General features: G+C 39.5%; 1 protein-coding gene across 2 annotated transcripts in view; it reads right to left on the reverse strand.

Annotated features, from left to right (window-relative positions):
• Positions 1–511: 511 nt before the first annotated feature.
• pitpnm3 (PITPNM family member 3) overlaps positions 512–21,723 on the reverse strand; it is a 70,765-nt gene continuing 49,553 nt past the window's right edge. The window contains exons 8-20 of one of the 2 annotated variants that reach the window (XR_003295170.1): positions 21,514–21,701; positions 17,759–17,916; positions 17,001–17,171; positions 11,763–11,966; positions 11,032–11,180; positions 8,813–8,929; positions 6,275–6,391; positions 6,036–6,184; positions 5,671–5,820; positions 5,234–5,417; positions 4,825–4,953; positions 4,253–4,665; positions 512–4,178 (exon numbers count right to left, since the gene is read on the reverse strand). Coding sequence is in view for 1 of the 2 variants with exons in the window: in XM_026299222.1 (XP_026155007.1) it covers positions 4,327–4,665; positions 4,825–4,953; positions 5,234–5,417; positions 5,671–5,820; positions 6,036–6,184; positions 6,275–6,391; positions 8,813–8,929; positions 11,032–11,180; positions 11,763–11,966; positions 17,001–17,171; positions 17,759–17,916; positions 21,514–21,701 (2,055 nt within the window). In the remaining variant the exon portion in view is untranslated. Of the gene's footprint in view, positions 4,666–4,824; positions 4,954–5,233; positions 5,418–5,670; positions 5,821–6,035; positions 6,185–6,274; positions 6,392–8,812; positions 8,930–11,031; positions 11,181–11,762; positions 11,967–17,000; positions 17,172–17,758; positions 17,917–21,513; positions 21,702–21,723 lie in introns of both variants that reach the window. The other variant, XM_026299222.1, reaches the window with a different exon arrangement.

Below are 21,723 nucleotides of genomic sequence, written 5' to 3' on the forward strand. Positions count from 1 at the left end.
CATCAGCAGATTGGAGTGTGCTCAGTTATCACAGAGCTGTTGCAGTTTACATTTCCATCTTCCCATACAGTACAGTTCATTACATGTTGTACAGAAATTCATAGTCTCCAGATGTTGAATCCTACTGACATCCTACAGCATTTGACAAGTGTTTCTTAATAAAAATCACATTAGCATGTGATTGTGTCATTCACAGCCACCACCTGTACTTATTATGTGGCCTAATTAGCAAATGTTAGCAGTCTAACATGTTAAATTAAAATAGCACAAACAGAACTATGTGAAGTAGTGACAATACACATTTTCCATCTCTGAGAGCTTCCATCTCTGGAGATGAGGAGATGTGCAGAGTAAGACACTCCTGGAGCAAAACTAAATATGTCAATATGTACGTGAAATACTTTTATTTATGCAATAATGAAAGACAGATGAAGTCACAATAACATGTTTATTATCATCACAAGAGATCTGTACAAAATAAACCATTTCGCAGCAGTGCAACCAGGTGTTTTTCTTCATTGGTTAAAAGGCCAGTGTCAAATGCTCAAAGGACCAAAAGGCCACAAGAATAAAAATCACCAGTATTCAAAGGAAGCTGTCACACCATGATAGTTGACTTACCAAAGTTTACTTTATTTCATAAGAACTGTTAATAAATGGCAAATTAGTTCAGTCAATAGTTAAGTCATGATATCATGAATACTAATAATTTGACCAGATAAATTAAAACTTAGTGAAAAAGGTTATATTTTACATTTAAATTCTTTCTCTTTAATATTTAAGAATAAAATGAAACTAGAATTTATTTATCAGTTTCCCACTTTGCAGTCTTTATCAGCAATAACCTGCCTCACTTACAGTTACAGAGTATTTTTACTGTTGAAAATTGTTTAGCATAAATTAAAACACTGATTTGGATTTCACTCAACATGTGGATGCTGAGCTCATGTCCATAAATAATTATTCATCACTTATAGTATTTACTGTACAAATCTCTTCTACTCTATCAGTTAAGAGTACCACAAACATGACAATTGCTAGCTGATACGTGACAATATGGAATAATCAACATGCACAGAATAATCACTGTTTAACCATTAGATCATTATTTGCCATTTACTAACATTGTTAGCAGTACCAAAATGCTGCTCAGCTTAATCATTCCACTCCTCCAGTGTTTTGATATCACAGCATAATATCATGATGTGTTATACAGATATGATGGAATCACCTTGTGTAATACGTCTGCTGTACATTTATGAGAATCAGTATTCTGCTTCAGTATCATTCTAAATGCAAAAAGAAATCGCGTTAAGTATTTCAGTATTGTTTCTACAACATTACACAATTACCAAGTAATGCTAATTGGTCCACTGCAATTACAGAGGATGCACTACAGGAATTTATTCATACTCAGTAGTCATCAAACAGCTGATTACTGCATCACCTACACAGGAGGAGAGAGGGAAAAAAAAAAAGGCAAATTATCTCCCTACTGGCATGCACATTACACTCCACTCTGCAGGTGTTCTGTTAAACCGTGACACCCTAAGAACTTATAAGCCACCTTTTCTTTCACAGTGGGTATAAAAACCTTCACCAAATAATCCTGCGACACACTGTTCCAATCCAAATGTATAAAAATACACACTCAGCTCTGAAAAGGAGTAAGCAGTCACTACTGCTGGCCACCCTTTGCCCCGATTCCTCTGCAGACGGCTTTGTTTGTCATCGCTGCCTTTAACGTTCACAGTAAGTTCAACTCTATAACAAATACCTAGACACTCACACACACACTCGCACACATACACAGATACACACACACACACACACACACGCATATATATAATATATATATATATATAGTACTAATTACATGTCCAAAAAATATCCACTACATAAAATGCACTTTGTCATGAAATAACATCACAACTCAATATTTTGGTCAAAGAAAACAAATTTGGTTCTCTACACAACATCACATACAGTTTGAGGCAAAAATCACCTAATCAACAAGTCAAACTAAAAACGTTCAAAAGCATACATTGAAAATATTTCTATTTACAATATTTCCTCATAGAAAAATATGTCTGACTTGCACGGATTTTTAAACATAACCACGATTAGACTCAACTTCGAGTACACACGACAGCTTTAGATTTCATCACAAATCTAGTGGTTCCAGTGCAGCTGTAATAAATGGATGCAAGGGCACCCTGGTGGTTTCAACTGGCATGGAGTCTATTTTATAATGTCCTGTAACTTACCAAGCAACTAAACTAACATTACCTATGATGCTAATTACACGGCCACTGTAATTATATGAATAATCGCTTTTTACAACTGTCTTTCACTCTGTAAACATTTTTAGTCAAATAAATATTTTTCCACAATTTATTGGTGTTTAATCCTCTATTAGCTTACAGGCAGCAACAATGTGAAATAAAATAAATACACAACTCTGTTTCTGAAGCGAGTATTGCAGCTAAATTGAGAACTGCTGCGGTGTACTTTGATAGTGCAAATGTGACCTCAGGGTCGCGCCGTGCACGTCACAACGTCTGAGTGGTCAGGCTGAGGCCGTTGTCAAAAGGCATGTTCTGCCTGACTGGCTCAGGGGAAAGAAAGAGCAGGAGTAGTAAGCCAGCCACAATGCGAGGGAGCCATCGAACAGTAGGAGAGAAATGAAGGCAGACAAGAGGCTGGCGGGGGTCGGCTCACTCTGTGATCTGGTCTCTAAGTCAACTTAAAGCTTGTGTACAGGCTGAGCCTAAATGTCACAGTGCTCTGTGTCCAGAGGTCCACAAAAGGATTATGTGTTTGGAGTATATACATTAGTGAAGGAGTCAGTCAACGTGACAACCTTTCAGCACAGCAATCTGAATGGGACCAGACTCTGGCATGGTGTCCAGTAATCTGCCGCTCAGGCTTAAGTCTCAGCAGTGTTCAAAGTCACCCCACAATCTCCTTTTTTTTTTTTTTTTTTTTTAATCCTCTAATACATGTGTGTATATATTTATGGTACATTCTTCAGACTTTACAAAGAAACACATTTTGAGCTTGACAGAGACAACTGCAAAAATCATTGCCACTCCTGCCATGTGCTTAAAATTTCAGGCACAAAGACTAAGTAACATTATCCACAGAACAGGCGATGAAAAAGGAGTGAACAGGTGGGAAAGTGTTGAGGGCCAAGCAAGAGGTAATGTTTGAGGTGTGAGGAATACCAGCAGTGTGTCCAGTGTACATGTACAGTAAGCAGGGGTGATACTGTCAAATGAGAGAGGAAAATTAGTCAAGTCTCTCACATTCAGGGAAAAGAACACATTGCTCAGTGTTTATGTGTTTTGTATCACATAGATTTGTACACTGATACAGATCCAGACAATATATTCAAATCTAGAAAATGTAGATTTCAAGCATGGGAGAACATCAGGGCTATAGCTCACCAGCTGGTCCATAGTTACAATCATGGGAAAATTTTAATTCAGTCCTCCCAGGGAGCTGCTGCTAATAATAGCACATCTTAGTCAGGTTGCCATAGGAAGATTGTCAGTGTCCAGTGAAATCACTTAGTGTTTCTTACTTTTCTTCATATGTTATTACTTCCTGGTCTTTTTTATTCTTCTGTGCTACTTGACTTAAGTTTATTCTAAAAATAATAATGTCCTTGTGTTCAGCTACACCACAGAACATAATTTAATCAAGGCGGACTTTTATTGACTTTGCCAGAACTCAACATTAGGGAACAAAATCAATTTGTGTTTGCGTCACTGCTTTATGGAGCCTTGAGCTCTTAAAGGCTTAATAGACAATGCAGTGAAGTACAAGGTGAAAGGCTCAATTATACAACAAGGATTTATTAGTGTTATGTTAATGTTTGCTGCTTGTAATGCAACTGTCACTGTTCTTTTTAAGTAAGGAACAATTAAATGAAACTTTACAGGATGTGTTTTCTGACTATCTCCACTATGTTGAAGCTCTTAACAAATGTCTGATCATAGGTTGTTGGAAAAAGCCTGTGCACAGGAGGTAAGAATGTAGGAGGTCATGGAGTAGGGTTGGGGGGCTGCCTTATGGAGACATCAGCATGTTGCACCGAACAGGTAGTTTGTAGTTGTTAAGACATACTAGAAATTTCTGCTGCTCTTCTCTTATGTGGGAAGTACATCACTTATCTGAAATGAGATATAAGTTTTTATACCCTGGAATTCTACGTTAAATCTCCCATATATTTGCAATGACATCTCACCTTGGCCCTGGACACTAAGACTCATTTATTCTCCTCTTCTGTTCTCCTGCAATCCTTCCATTTCTTTCTTGATGTCAGGGAGTTGTGTCTCCACGATGTATGGAGGCCCGTCCCCACGCACCTTGTCCTCCTCCTCCACCTCCACCTCCACCCACTCCTCCCCCGTGGTCCTTATCTGACTCCGGCTGGCTCTGGGCTCGCTCAGGCTTGGGGTTTGGCGTGCAAGGTGGGTCGGGTTGTTGGACTGACATGGTCCTGCGCAGGTGGGTGCGCTTACACAGAAAGTCAGGCTTCGCTGAGAGACCAAATGAACCTTTTCTTAGGACCATGCGGACCGAGGGGGATTTCTTGGATCTGGCTCTGTGACCAAACTGAAGGGTGGAGAGATGCGCTGCATAGCCCTCACTCAGAAACTACATGCACCACAGAGAGACAGGGTTAGAAAATCAGAGTGGTAAGAAGATTAAAATAAATGAGGAAAACCAAAGCCTTTCAAATGAAATAGGCTTGCACATGCAGCATGAAACACTACTAAAGAAAGACATAAAAAACACAGGTATAAAGTGAACTACCTGGCACTGATTTTGGTACTTCTTCGAAGGTCTACCAACAATATAAATCTGTGAGGGGCTGAGGCCGAGCATGTTGTACACAGAGATGTCCTTCATGGACCCATAAGCAGAATTGATCTTAATGTGACACTGGTGAAGAGAGGAAACAATCAATTGGAGCTGTCTGTGTGTGTGTGTGTGTGTGTGTGTGTGTGTGTGTGTATGTGTGTGTGCGTGTGTGTGTGTGCGTGTGTGGCATTTCAATGCAGCACAACCCAAGGCTACTAGACTGTGAACTGCCAAAGAATGAAGTGGAGGACAAAAATAGAAATATCACTGTAGGGCACATAACAAAATATTTCCACATGCTTTGTAAGAAGGATTAACTACACAGATTATATCAGAATGATGGTCTGTCTCAGAGGTGTACCTCCTGAATGAGGTTCCTGAGGAAGATGGTCTTTTGCCGCAGGGGATCATGAACCAGGCCCTCAGAAAAGAAGATCATCCCATGAGGAAAATTGTGCTGCGACAGCCACGACACCACACGCTGTTTCTGCATATCAGGGCGGCCTGTGATGTAGATGATCAGATACCCCAGGTCCTGCCAATGCCTGCATACAAATGCATGACATCAAACATACTTCAAAGGTATTCATTTTCATCACTAGTGGCATTGCCATGGAGAGGACTTATTTAAACCATAAAAAACATTTGGTGAACACACAGCATACACACTTAAATCAGAGTTTTTATATCCTTCTGATCCTTTGAGTTAAATTCTTGGGATAAATCATTCATTTAAACACACACATGCATGCACAAACCCACCCACACATATTCAGAGGCTGTTATAGGACCAGTTACCTGACAACATCGACAGCTCCGGGGCGGACTTTAGGGTCACTGCCCATGATTGACACACTGGCAGCAAAAGAGCCATCAATGCTGAAAACCACACACTCCATGCCCCATGGCAAGACAGTCAGGTAGGCCTCTGCACTTGTTTGATCCCCCCTTGGTACAGAAAAAGGGACAGAGGAGAAAATACTGTTCCTACACATTGTTTTTAGTTCCTTCAGCATTCTATTTTATATTGCATTTTGTAGCTAAAAGCTCATACATGCTGATACAGAGATATATAACTGAATTAAATAATTCACTCCTTTCTTTTGCAGTGTCTCTTTTGATGAAGCAACATTCTGTAAAGAGCACGCTACGTGGGCGCTTACTTGACCACCATTTTAACCGGATACACCCCCAGGCCGAGCTTCTTGCTCTTTGGTATGGTATATGTGACTCTGCCGCTGCTGTTGGTTACTTCTGTGTCAAAGTACACCCAGCGGCCAGACTGAGGTTGTGTCATCAGCAGTATGTCCACCTGAGAGTGCAGAGTGGGTCAATGGGCAGAGATTAATGACCGTTTTCTGTTTACACATGCATATCAATAGTAATGAATTAAGTTTTTCACCTTTTCTCCAGTCAAAGTGACCATGTCCAAGGGCCCGTACATGAAGCGTCCGACCAGAGTCTGGGGTCCATCCTCAGTGGCAATGACATCATTCACCCTGTGGTTGGCTGTGACGTTCTGCAGTTCATGAGAAGAAAGACTATTACATGTGTGATTCAGAATACTAACATTATATTTTTATTCCTTTATTGCAACTATAATACGTTTTAGTTTGTTTCTGTGGCTCGTGATGCTCTGGGATGATGATCCCAATGTTACAACGAAACATTCCATGCCTAAAGGTAATTCTTCACACTGGTACAGTCAGTTGTGTGAGCTCAGTAAAGCCCCAGTAGAGCCTGAGATACACAGTGTTTGATAAAAAAATGACTACATATTTAATGTTATTTTGATAAATATTTCTCCCTCAGTTGTACAAAGCTTTTTAGCATCTTTTCAGGCTCTGTCAGCTTACTGTTTCGGTTCAATGTTTTTGTTTACTCTCACCAGTCTCATCAGCATAATTTCCAGTCACAGCTGGCAGCTATAGGCGGCGAAAACTCTGTACAGTGACCATATGCTGCCTGCCCAGATGTTGCTTGTCCTGACTATAAGCCTTTCAGACATACACCACTACAGAAGGGAAATGGCTGATTTTCTCTGCTTTTGATGTGTTGCATTTTCAGATTTCAATGTCCATTCAAATGCTTCTGAGGTATGACCTTACAGAAAAGACCTGTTACATTTTCTTGTCTGGTTCTTTCCTCCTCTTTCATTCAGTGAATACCTCCAAGTGAGCCAGCGGAGAAACACTAATCCCTAAATCTCTTCTTGCAGTGATGGTTGCATTTTAATAGCATATTATGAGCACTCTAATGTATAATTCTCTCTGCTGTGGACCACCATCACAGAAATTTTAATTTTCCAAAGGATTTCTTTGCCATGTCGATAACCTCTACTTTATCCTGGAGAATTCTGCTCAGCATACAGTCATTATTTTTAGCACTCTATTGTCCACCACTAGCTTGTGCAGGATTGCTAGTGTGCTTTTTAAAATAACATATGTGAATCGCAGTGTAGAATGAGTAAACATATGGCAATAAATGCCATTTGGTAATTTCACCTTTGTTTATGTTGATTTCGTTAGGAGCAAGATGCTGCAATGACATTTTGTTCACTTAAAAAGCTGTTTACTGACGCCACTCACTGAAAGATAATGGCGCACCTGCACATAACAAATATTGCTAAGTGCTGATGTGATCAACCAAGTTGTGGTTGTATTTTACTGTTTCACCACACCTGCTAATGATAATTGATTTATCGGATGTGACATCTAACAGGGAAGTTGAATATTTCCAGCTGTTATCCTGCATTAGCTTTGTCAACAGGTAATTGTTTGTCAGCATGAGGTCTCGCTTACTGATCTACGAGTGAGCAAACATACATGAGCACACCTGTGCACATGCACATACATATGTGGGTAAATTATCACAGCCTGCGAGTTACTTGAGGAAGCTTGACATTGTTTTGCATCTATATTTTCTATGAGACTGTTAATTAAGATCATTCTGTGCGGCCATATGTGACAAGAGGAGAGCAACATGTGCCTCAGTAACATCATCCACAAAGACAAGTGTGGAAGAGATGAGCTGAACATGCAGACCACTGTCAGAGAAAGAACAGCACGTACAAGAAGCAAGAGGCACAGTAGTGGTCCCTCTCCAGCTGTGAAAAAGACCTCTTCCTAAGTTGGGGAAGATCAGACATAGATGCCAGACTTCTCTGAATAGCATCACTTTGCAGCATATGGCTGTGCTTAGATTGAATCAGCACAGAGCCGCTCTAAATTGCCACACACTGCATCACATTCACTTCTCGGAGATGCTTCTCTTACACCAAAAACACATCACTCAGCCAAGGTGAGGCATGAGCAAGATGTCACTGAAAAAAGGCTTCACAGAAATACAGATGTGTTTCCATGGTACTCTGGTTGCACAGTTTTATTTATAGCCTCATGAAAAGCAGGCAGAGACTAAAGTCTTGTCTTTAGAAAATGGCAGATAAAGCTTTTGGTGGTTAGCAGCATGACCTTGACTGTTCTACTCTGCATGGCTCAGAAGTCTCAAGTAATTCTGCCTCCCTGCTCCAGTGCTTCAAGTTGAAAGTGTGGGAGTATTTTAAGAAATTCAGGCCACACACCATTCACACAGACCACACTGCTAAAACACTACAATCTAAGTAGTAAATGCTTACTTTAGTTTTACCTGGATTGCAAGACCATCATAGCAGAAAAACAATTTCTCCTGTGTGTGTGTGTGTGTGTGTTTGTGTTTGTGGGTACATTTCTGAGAGTTGAAAGCTTAGAGAGGAAATTCCAGGTTGTATAATATTTTGTGTCTAAGCCATAGTGTTTGCTAAAATATTCATGAATTTTTAAGCTTTCACAAATTTACCGATTGAGTATAAAATCTCATTTCTGCAAGCGATGTTAACAGCAGACCAAACTGGGGAAAGAAGCATATGCATTTATACAAAATTAACTAGTGAATAATTTATTACCCTTAGCTTGACATGTGTTCTCCTCCTGAGCCATTTTTCTCGTGGGCTGGAGGGAGAGAAAGGTGCAGAGTCCAAATTGTCTGCTTCCTGGGCCTTCACGCAGTCACATCGCATGAGCTGCCAATAAACACATATGTTCTTGAGTCTGACCTGAGCACTTTCTGCGCACTGACACAGAACAGACAGTAATAATGTGGATGGTTTACCATCTGAAGCCTTGAAATTAACTCTATGGTTATGTTTACAGATCATAAATCACAATTCTAATGGAAAGCTTTTGTGACAAGAGCAACAGTGACACAGATTAACACCTAAGGGGTGATTTGCAGTACTTGAAGAAAATTACTGCTTGCTACTTGAATGAGGCCATGCATATCATTCCTGATTCATTCACCAAATGGCTTGGACCTCGAGATACTCCTTGTTTCTAACCAGTCAAAGACATTCTCTTATATCTTACTGTAGCTGGATTTAAACTACTTTCAACTGAGCTCTAAAATTCCCCTGACAATCCCTTAATATGATGGGGCTGAAAACCACTGAACCAAGATATTCAGGTTTATTAGTTTCCTGATGCCATTAACTGTTCTCATTTCCTATGTGCAATCCTTATTCTGCTCGTGTTTTCTCACGAAGACACGTAGCAACAGATTTAAACTAATCTGAAAACATATTTTAAATCCTAAGCAACCATTAAAACAGCAGCACATATGACATTTCTTCTGCCTTTGCAGATTACAGTCATGCATTTTCATATTCATTCATAATCAGGCCCACGCACAGAATCCTGGTCAGATTTCTGCACATTGCAATTACACAGTCAAACATGTTTGATAAAATGACACCCACAAGTATGAGGCACAACTGAGGTGTGAAATGAACAAAGAGCAAAGAGTGCATCAAACAAGCTACACAATCTTGACTTTCACTCTATTGGGGAATAACGTCATATAATAACCACGGTTAAAATGTTTGGGTAAATGTCTGTATACCTTGTTTATTTTCTTTTGTAAGTGTTTCTATCTACAGTTAAGTGTTAATGGCTTGTTGCCAGACATAATGTATTCAGGGTGTTACATGTGCAGTAGAAGGTCCAGCTAAGCAGCATCTTGTGAAGCAAAAAGACATTATTAAATGGAAACTAACTGTTTCACAAGTAACAGCATTTGATTCACAAACATTACATAAGAGAAGAAGGTGACACACTTAGGTTGCAGCATCTAAAAATGGTATATATTAAAGACACATTCAACTTTCTGGGGAACTGACCCAAAGGTCAATTGCTATATATTTATGTGACAGATGGAGTAATAGAGGTGGACTTTCCAGCACAGTCCTTTAATGGTTCAGGTCTACAAATAGGTATTTTTTTAGATAGGCACAAGATATTTTTATATTATTATAATGTCACTTTTCTGTTAGTGGATTGCTCCATGTCTTTGTGCATGAAAAATGCTATAAAAATGCACCTTGCATTGATTTGTTTACTGCATGTTCTGTATGTGGCTGCTGGTTTATATAAAAGTTTCCCAGCAGGACTGCTGATTCTGACAACAATGTTGCTAGAAATACAAAGGTATAAAAGTGTTGTTTTGTTGCCTTAATTTAAAAGCAACAAACCAAGACTGCAGAGTTTCCAACTGAATACCTCTGTCCAATATCTCCACTTTTGAGCTCCTACAGCTTTCTTTTATATTATGCAGCAATAAAGCAACATTTTAGCATCTATCTCACAAAGACAGAAAATGAATCATGCAGTGACATGAAAAGTTATCTGCCACCCTTGTTCGGTTGGTTATAAGGACATGTCATAGATGTAAACAAACCCAGAGACTGTGAACATGGAGCAGACCACAACTGTAACATCAGTGAAAACATGGTGCATATGAAAAAAAGAAAATCCTGTCATTTAGCTTCATTTATTATCAGGGTAATCTACACTGAGAACCTCTGGAGAACCTCTCCATGTTTGATTTGAAAAGTTTAGTCTTGTTACACACAAGCTAACAGTTTCAGAAGCTGAAACTGTACAAGGCAACAAAAGCTTTGTGTTATGGAACTTCATAGAAATTTAGCTGTTTGGATCCACTTTTACTAATCAGTCACACGTAAACAAATCTGAAGCTCAAAAATGCCTTCAAAATGTAAAGAGAAGACTCCCCCCGCTCTGTGAGACCTTCTGGAGATAAACAGTAAGGCTGTCAGTGAGGTCGTCCTACCTGTCGGAGAACAAAAGCTGCTACGTCAGTGGATTCCCAGTAGGAGGCATGGAAAAGGTGTGGCAGAGCCACTGTTGGGAAGGCGGTCAGCACATCAGGGCAGTACAGAGCATAATCTAGCCTCTTGGACCCCCACCATGTACTGGAAACTGAAACCACACACACACACACACATACACACACACACACACACACACGCACGCACGCACACGCGCGCGCGCGCGCGCACACACACACACACACACACACACACACACACACACAGATATAGGGACTAATGAGGAGAGAATTAGAAAGTACCTCTACTAAAGTCTACTTCAGGTTAGCTCAGTGCTATTTATAATTTCTAAAACTTCATGCTTCTACACCACATTTTATATAATGCCAATATTTATTGGACAGTTATAGTCAAAGCATAAGGTATGATGTCTCATCATGAAGCTGTTTTAAAGTATGTGGCAGATTAGATTGGAGTTATTTACTTGAGGTTGCCAATAAAAGTATAAAAGAAAAAACATCTTTCTGGAGCATTGATTCTCCATAAATTAACACACTGAAAGAAATAATTATGTACTGTATTATGTGGACTTTGCTTGTAAAGGAATATCTACAGTGTTATATTGCTATTTTTTAAAGTCTAGGTCTGAATTCTTTCTCCACAAGGAAAATCTGAGGTCAGAGCTGTGAAACTGGGACAAGACTGTCTTTCCGTTATTCTCTCTTCCACTCACTGTTAGCGATGGTGTTGCCCAGCTGGCCCATGGAACAAATCGACGTTTCACTTTCCAGACTGGTCACACTGGCTCTACGGCCTCCTTCATCTCCTTCTACTCCTACTCCCTCAGTCTTTGTCTCAGAGGACTGTTGTGAAGCAGGACATCCATGAGTTTGCTCAACTTCCAAAAACACATTTGGATGGCCTTGGATACTTTCCGCTAGGGAGGCAAGAGGAGAAGAAAAGAGACACAAAACAATAATAGACTGACCTCAGTCTTTAAATATTTTTTTCTTTTGGCTGCTCCTGTTAGGTGTTGCACATTGGATCAATTGATCTGCACGATAGATTTGGCACAAGTTTTATGCCAGATGCCCTTCTTGACCCAACCCTCTCGTTTACTTGGGCTTGGGACCGACTGGCGTGCGCAACCTCAGTGGCTGTGTCTAGCAGCTTTCCTATTTGTGCAATAATAACCCTGCATTATAAAAAAATAAGACCAAGTTTTACCAGACATCATGCAACTACTTGTTATTCTCTATGACGCTGAGCCTAGAAGAAATGTGTTTGATCAATAATTTAAGGCAAGTGTCTTCCAGTCCAGTTCAATAACACATTTATATTAAACCCTACTATATATCCTAGGGACAAAAGAAGACTCCTGTGCAATGTAATATAACTTCTACCTCATTGTATTGCCAAACATAGCTGAAGCTGAACAACGTATAAGGCATGTTTTTTTCCTTGAGAACACTCTACCACTCTTTTCCTCCTCTACCTGTATTATAAGGCTCTCAGTTATCCCTGGAGAGTACTTGTTATCCTGTTACCTAGGCCTTGTGTGTTAGTTCTATTATAATGTGGGATATGGCTTGTCTCGTTTCTGCCGCACTACACAGCAGAGTGCAATAGAAGAAAACTTGACCTTAGACATGATCTGTTAACCCATATGTATATATTTATAGATATATATTTCACCAAACAACTGAATGGGATTTAATATATATATGTACTTTTATGTATGTGACACACAAGCCAAGAATAAATGCACAGATGAATCCCCACTTCTGCATCGTGTCATTTATGTGCTCCCTTTGCTTTATATATGTACAGTATCAATCCAGTGGGCTGTCTTTGATGTGATGGAGTGGATACACAGTAGGGTAAGGTATAAACAGGGAGCAGAGCAGGGAGCAGTGTGGCTGGGAAGAGATGGGATAAAAATGAGTGCAAGTCTGCTTCCCTGCAAATATTAGCCAGAACATATCATGCCTGGGTTGGTCTTTTATGAGAGAGAACCCTGCTGCACCTCAGGAAAGAACAGTTACTATCTGTAACTGGGGATCAGTTTGTGTGCACATGTATCTAATTTATCATCCACAGTAGTAAGCTTTCTTTTTATGAAGCAGTCGGTTATTAACCCCTTCTCTGTGGATTGCCAGAATGATTATAAGTAAGCCGACAGATGCAGCCACATGTCGGTTGTTGTGTCTGTGAAGGACGGGCGTCAGCAGAATACAAATTAACAGCTGCTGTGTCAGACATAAGGGGGAAATCTGGCTGGGTTAATAAATCACCACAGTCAAGGAACAATCCACATTTGGACAATCCTATATTAGGATGAAGAAGATGACACATATTGCAGTCATTTCATTAAAGTCAGGTTGGATGGCTTTCCACCTAATGCTTCCAAGGGGTAGAAAACATTTTGTTGACTTAAAAATGCAAAATAGCTGGTTTAAGGTATAGATTGGTTTAATTAAATTAAATAAAAAATCAGACTTTTGTTTTCATTAGGTTGTATTCATTTATGTATTATTTAACCAGAAAACAACAAGGAATAACACACATTTTTACTTAAACATGTAGTTTTAATAGATTGTCAATTAATAATCAATTATAATGCAAAATATTTTCCAGTTTTCCAGTTTCAAGTATTTGATATTTTATGTCATTGCAAAGTGAGGTTTTGTTTGGATTGTTGATCAGTAGGGTGGTAGGTGGTTGGCAGTCATACAGCAGTGAACATAAACCATAACCATAATCATAACCATAAACTATATAAAAATTTACAGACCAAACAGTTAAAGAATCAGCTGAAACCTGCCATAAAATCTCAAAAGTCATGAGGAGCTGCAAATTAGTGATAACTCTCTGCAGGTTCATCACTTCTTCCTTTTATGCTGCCACGCTGTTTAATGCATTGTTACTGTTCCTGTTATTTCTGAGCCTTTACTGATAAAACTGTACAGTTAAAATAGAAACATTTGTCTACAGGGATTTTTTTAACCCAATTTTTGTTATGTAACTTACTTGGAAACCACGAACCTGTTGCTAATCAGGTGTGGTTATTAACCCTAAAAATCCCCTGTTTGACCTATGTTGACAACTAGATGTGACACACACACACACACGCACGCACACGCACGCACATGCACACACACACACACACACACACACACACGCGCACACACACACACACACACACACACACACACAAACTCAATCTGTTATCATTAATGAGCCCTGTCACACACCTCTCATAGGAGCCTTATTTTCCTTCAGTCTCTGGAACATTAGCACAGCTCTGCCTTTCTTTCACTGCACAATAGGTCGAGAGAGGCAGAGAAGAAGTGAGAGATTATTCTGACACAGATAGATAGAGAGAGATAGATGAAATAGCCACCGACAGACACAAGTTTTGACAGAAACACACGCACACATAAAATTTCAAATGCTGTGTGCTGGTGAAGAAGCAGAGAGGAACATCAAAAAACTGCAAGGGAAAGATTGGGCTGCATGGTGACGAAGGCAGACACAAACAGGGAAAAAATGGTGAGTACAGGCTTCAGGCATAAGTGTTTTTAAATGAGAAGTAAGAAAAGGTGCAAGTTACCAAACCCATTAAAATGACCAGTACAGACCCCAAAATATTATGTTTTATGCACAAACCAGCTGATGACAGTCTTAACAGGAAGGACAAGCAGAAAATTCCTGAGGTGAAGGAAGATAATTGCAGTGTGGCCTTGAAACGTCTTTGTAACAAGAAGAGACAAAAAGGGACATTTTACTCAGCTTCCTCCCCTCCTGACCTTGCCAGGATCTCAGCCTCCACACACACTAGCAAAAAATTTAATGATTAGCAGAAAACATACCACCATTTTTACATTAAAGCACTATTAGACATGTGATCAATACTGATAAGAATTGTTATAATTCTATGTGCATTTACTGTCTTAGATGATCATATTTCCCATTCAACCATAGCTGGAAATCAATAGGAAGAGGGCTTTTTCTCTCTATATTAGCAGCATTCATCATAATAAAGGCTCCACTGTTGGCGTGTGTTGATGTCAAAGTCATACCCATAGGAGCCTGATTTGATTGGCCCTCCATGCCTTCATAACAACTAATTACCATATTACAGAGCAGAAAATGGGTAATGTGTGCCCCCGTGTCTTCGGTGTGTGCAAGTGTGTACATCTGCCCAAGCACATGTGCACCTGTTTATTGTTTTTAATTTAGCATATAATTTGACAGCACCCAAGCCCAGTCAGTGGAACAGGAATGCAGACCAATAATTAAAACTGCAACTGTATAGCTGCAAGCCCACACTGTGTATACACTGTGTGTACACTGTGTGTACACTCCATGTCCGACATCGGCACTACCGGCTCTAGGAGGCGTCGAGCGTTCTTTCTGCTTTGTGACTGGCTCAACGTGATTAAATTAGTAAATCACAGCCTGGGCATCCAGTTTACAAAGATAAAAACAGTGTGTTATTTCCTGTTATGTTTCAGACATTTGTGTGGTACACAGGTCCTGAAATACAATTACTTGCTTTGTAATTCCCTATTTGAACAGCAAACAAAAATAAAAGCCGCAGGCCGAGTTAGTTGTTAGCAAACCCTTTGTCTACCTGTAGCCACAAAATGAATGTCTGGTTGGCGTTCAGAAAATACATTACATAGGTTTTTTGGTGTTATGTAATGGGTTAATTCAAAGATCCCAACAGCAGCAATGAAAAAGCCACAGTGCTCATGAGGTATTTGGCAACCAGGGCAAATGAAGAAGTGGAAGAACTGTTGATGTTATCGAGGTAAACAGTGCATCAGTAAATATCATTTACATTTTCAGTCTTGCATCTTTGTGAATCCAATCATGAAAAATACAAACAAATCTCTGACTGTTTTTTACAGTGTTTTGTTAGCCTGGTGTGACTGTCCTTGAGTTTTGTTTGGTCCAATTATTCTGCAGTTTTTGTGCAAATCTTTGGTTTTAGGGATTGAAAAAAGTTATTAATATTATTATTAGTTTAATTTTTATTTAAACGTCCCACCATATTTACATGACAATGTACTTGTCTGAATGGAGCTTAAGTTTGTTATTTTACGCATTCTATAGGATTAAAAGACGCATATTTTTTATTTAACTAAATGTCTTTTCCCTCATCTGGGCTTTTCTTCAAATAACTGGCAAGCAAATGTGTCATTTGAATAGCTGCTTCCATTCTTATCTTACTAAAGAATATACCATATACCAATAGTTCCTGGTAAACAAGATAACCAAGTAAAATGGAAATTTTCTACATCAGTGAGATGGCATGTTTAATATATCTGCTTTGACTTACACGTCCTTGTAGCTCAAGCGAACAGGCCTTGTCCTACTTTCTCTCAGTGAGGTAGGAGGACAGAGAGGCGGTGGAACCAGCAGATGCGTCATAACTGCTCTTTAGAGTGAGGCTTTATGTCCCAAAAGTGGGATAAAACATGCTTCAAATAAATCAGTGGTTCATTAAGATCTCTGTGTCTACAACCAGCCCTCCAGTGGGATTACAACAGTACTGTTCCATATCTTGCAGACTGATATCTGGTACTGTGCTGTGCCTGATCCTCAGAGAGCTGTGGCAGGCAGAAGGCATAGCACCACAAGAAGATGAAGTATAATTACTTCAAACTTCAGGCTTTGGGGGCAGGATTTAGGTCTGCTTCTGCAGGGTAAGCTCACATAGATGTGTTTAATGCTCTGTGTGTATCCTGTGTCCATGCCTGTGTACGTGCGCCCCTAGTGAAAATTCACATGCTATAATTCCTCAAAGGTTTCACTTTAGCTTTGAAATGTAAAAATCTGAAAGGTTATTAATATGGCAAGACAGTTATTCCAGAAAATAGATTATTCAATGAAACATGAAGGAGGAGCTGCTCCCCCTGTACACTGGTAAAATTGAATTCCAGGGTCAAATAGCCTGTCATACCTATGAGCGCTGAACGTCCATCTCCTAGAGGGTAGCGCTGATAGCGTGGCACAGCAAAGGGTGGAAACTTGTGGAAGAGAGGCTGCAGCAGGGGCTCTAGTCTGGAGGCTGAAGGGTCGGATGGGTAGAACAGGTTGAAAATCTGAGAGCAGGCTGGGTGGAGCTGATTCACTGAGGGCGAGTAAGCACAATGGACAATGGTCTTTAGGAAAAGATTTTAGTATGAAGTGTATGTGGGTCAGCAGTATTCATAAAGATACATGAATCTAAGTGAAATTATCTCTCAGTTTACTATTTTTTATTATTCTGAGGAACTCTACTACACAATCACTATTTTATCTTCATTTTCTCCCTCAGCTCTACAAGTGGAAAGATACTCTGAGCTGTGCTCTCCATCAGAACACCTTTGCTGTAGCAAATTGCATAGAAGAGATCAGTAGGAACAAATACTTGTCTGTTTGTCCTTGGAGGAGGAAACAACAGCCTCTAGATGTGGGATGGTAAAATGAAGGTGCAGATCAGTTTAAGCTGATGTGATCCATTTCAAAATAATTGAGCATTTTCACAGAAATTCAGTTCAATGCTTTTCAAAAGCAGAAATACAATGAAGCACTGAAAAAAAGTGGAGACAAAAAAATGCAGCTTTTTCTGTGTGTGTGTGTGTGTGTGTGCAAGGGCAAGTGTATAGTGCATAGTTTAGATGTGTGTGTATGAAGAAACGCATTCTCTGATATGTTTAGCATGAGTCCTATTCGTACCCTGGACAGCAGGCAGCACAGTGCGTCTCATGGCCAGCACAAGGCCAAGTGGACAGCCCAGCAGGAAGCAGTCTGACACCTCAAAGTCGAATCGTCCAGGGTTCAACACCAGACTGGCGCTACTGCCACCACGCACCTCGACGCTTTCTTTCATCAGACTGGGGAATAGACATGGACACAAAATATAAAATCTTATGTATCAGCTAATATATAATATTGACCTTGATCTCTCTCACCACTAAATTGACTTTACCATGTTAGGATTTTGTGAAAACAGTTTTTTTAGCAATAATGCAGCAGGACTTCAAGTGGATACTTGTTTTTAAAGGCCATTTTATATTGTCACTTTTAAAAAAGCATAGATTATCTGAGCAGTCACATGTTGATGGCATAGCTGTACATCCTCTGATGATCTAATAAATGGAAAAAGCTGGACAGCCTGAAATGTCCCAAAACTGAACAAGAGCAAGATGGAATTGCTAGTTACAGACCCAAGTTTTAGCATCAAACATTCACATTTGGATTCAGTGTCTCTTAACTATGGAAAACAGATAAACAACTTGGATATTAACTGTTCGAACACAGAATACAGTCTGTTACACATGTCAGAATATATACAGGACAGCTTTCTCTCACTTAAAGAGTCATATCGTAAAAAAACATGGAGCATGAATGCATCTGTAGTAGCAGCCAGGGTCCTTACACAAACAGAAAAATACAAACATATTATGGTATATACTAGTTCTGAAACCTCCTCATTGGCTACCAATACAACACAGAATTAACTGTTAAAATTCTGCTGCTGGTCTACTAATCACTATAATGGTTTGGCTATCCAGTATATCACTGACTGGTTCACTGACTACAGTCAAACCAAATGCCTGAGGTCTCCTGGTAATTGTCTTCTAACTGCACCCAGAATAAAATCCTGTTCCTTTAGTTTCAGAGCTTTTATTTTTGGTCCTGCTTTTTAGAACAAATTATCAGATGATCTGTCACTACTGTTTCTACATTTAAAAGAAAATGTGAAACCTTATAATGGTTCTATTTCTTATTGTTCAGGCTTTATTTTAGGATATTTTTATCATGTTAATTGATTTTATGACAAAGTTAGGCAAATGACTATTGTAGAGTACATAAAAATTCCCATACAAATAAAATGCTGTGTTTACCACAAAGAGTAAAATAAAAGCCGGTCAATGTAACATCAGATACATAGCATAAAAAAAATTATCATTTTGGATTGCAATTATTCTTTATAACCCTGTTGAATGTTTTAGGACTGTTATTCCAGCATGTTTACTCTACCTTGATGACAAAGTGTAGTACAGCCTATGGGGGCTACAGGATCTAATGGAACAGAAGGCTTTTAGTTTTATTTAAATATTAAAGGGGAATTTATGTCAGCAATATGGTTTCTGAAATTGGGAAGGCAAATGTATTGGTCTTGACTCTGGTCTTATGAGTCAGTACTGCTTTTACTTTGTTCTAATTCATTCATAGGTGCTGTTTTAATATTCTGAGGTCATTCTCGGCACCGGCCCTTTATGAGTCATAGTGAGCAGCTCTTCAGTCAGCCCTCACAGGCTGCATCATGCTTACGACTGTTTGAACAGCTGAGCCTGTCTCAGCCATGGCCCTCTGCTGCTGGCTGACAAGAGAACTTGTTTCCCCATTAGGTCCTGCATGGGGAGAAAGGATTTGCAAACAGTTCCCAGCTATACTTAAAAGCCAAATCAATCGTGCTTTGATTGCCTTTTGTGTCTGTTTGCTTTCTGTCTTCTCTCATGTCCATTGCTTTATTTCTTAAAATCCACGCTATGAAGAAGTGCATTTTCATTTACTGGCACATAAAACTACATAATTACAGTCTACCACAAAACTGTTGCTGGTTTGTTGTCTGGATTATCTAAATTTCTCATTATGCAGCTAGCACTTTTAATGTAACTGCACATTTTTAACAATAAGGGTGAGGGACAAGTGAGGCATTAACAATAGCCAGCAACCACTGGTGCAGGTTATATCTGTAGAAGGTCTAACAATAGCTCTGACACTATATTTATGTTATCAAAAAGGAAGATCTAAATGCTGTTCATTATTTCAACCTAATTACATCAAATTAGACTTATGGAAGTTGGTTTTATAATCATCTTTAAATAATATAGATCCTGAGCAAAGACAGCACAAAGTAACATAAAAGAAATGGTAAACAGCCCCATCATTTTGAGCACTGAATACACTCTCCTGGGTAAAAGCAGTGAGATGCCCAACATATCAGAGCAATTCCTACGCAGGGCCAACACATGTGCATGTGGAAACATCTGAAATGGAGTAAACCAGAGGTAGATAGGACACTGTGATATTAGTGGCGTTAATAAACCCTTCTGCTGACTAGGAACATCCACTGGGACATGCGCAGTGTAAGAGAACATCTACGAGCAGTTGTTACCAGCCACACAGAGTGGCTCAGGCTTAATCAGGAGTGAAAGAAGAAGTGAGGGAGGTGCATCGCCATGGACACAACGTGGCATAACTGTGAATGGATGGGATCTTATTGTCAGGGACTGTTGCTCTGATCGTGTGAGTCTGGTGAAGCATATGATCTGAAATGGGAACACTGGTTGCTTAAAGTGACTCAACATGGCAGCCATATCCCCTCAGCCACCCAACACCAGCTAAATTCTGCTGCAGTGCATGGTCTCCCACACAAACTGGCTGGCACAGGCACAAACAGACTATTTATAGTCCAGCAGAGCCAGGTAGGCAGGCAGGGCAGTCAAGCTGCAAATATTGATAAAAAGCAGGAGCGAGACACGGTGACACATTCCAGGAAAACCTGGATGAGGGCTGCTGTGCAACATCCGAGTTATGATATGAAAACCTGACACATTCATCAGTGGCTAAAGAATGCTGTTTGACAAAAATAGAGTTTCTAATATTAGGATGTTCCTGTGACATATAATAAATAATACATAATTGTTTATATAATTTATATAATTTGTGCATTTTTATAACCCTCCCTTGTGGTACATGAACCATTGTTGTGCTTAAAATGTTTGATTGAGATTACAGGCCTTTTCCATTGTGAGTGGCTGTGTATGTGTGTATGAACATGAACATGTGCGTACTGCAAATTGAAGTCACGCAAGGTGAATTCATCCTGAAAAACAGCTCATACATTTTGCTGTTGAGCAATTTTTGAAAGCCTTTTTGTTTTCAGTTGTTTGACAGAGGTCTAAACTAAGTCTAAGATTACTAAGACTGGATAAACACCAAAAATATAGTGAAGTATAAGTAAGTCATATTAATATGATTAGTGTACCTCTTTCTATTGTATCTACAGGGTGACTGGCAGGTAAAATACAGGATTAGTTTCTGTTCTTTCTATAGTTACAACAAAAAACAATGAGGATACAAAAATGTGATATTCTCAAATTTTTTTCAAGTGGCAAATTTGCTAGTTTGAAATGTTAAAGATTATTTTAAGGTCAGGACTTGGACTTGGTCAGGACTTCCTATCACAGAATATACAGTGCTGTGAAAAAGTACTTGCCCCCTTCCTGATTTATTTATTTATTTATTTTGCATATGTGTCAAACTTAAATGATTCAGATCAACAAACAAATTTTAATATTACACAAAGATAACCAGAGTAAATTCAAACTGCTGTTTTTAAATGATGATTTCATTTATACTGTATACTGTATAACCAAGTCAGAATGTGTATGTAAACATGTTAATGTGTGCTGCTCCACCTGGGAAAAAAGCTGTGCTGTCCAGTAGATGAGGTATCTCCATCGTATGAGTCGCTCTGTTTACGGCTGAGCGGTGGCCCGCTCTGGCTATGCCCCTCGCTGGGGGCGGAGATGTCGATGTTGCTCTTGCTCAACCTCTTGCTGGAACTCAGACCTGTGCTGGACTCCCCCAGCAGGCCTGAGTTATCCTGAGAGGGAAAAGGAGAATGT

The sequence above is a fragment of the Mastacembelus armatus genome, chromosome 13 (genome assembly GCF_900324485.2).
Source record: "Mastacembelus armatus chromosome 13, fMasArm1.2, whole genome shotgun sequence".
NCBI classification, from domain to species: domain Eukaryota; kingdom Metazoa; phylum Chordata; class Actinopteri; order Synbranchiformes; family Mastacembelidae; genus Mastacembelus; species Mastacembelus armatus.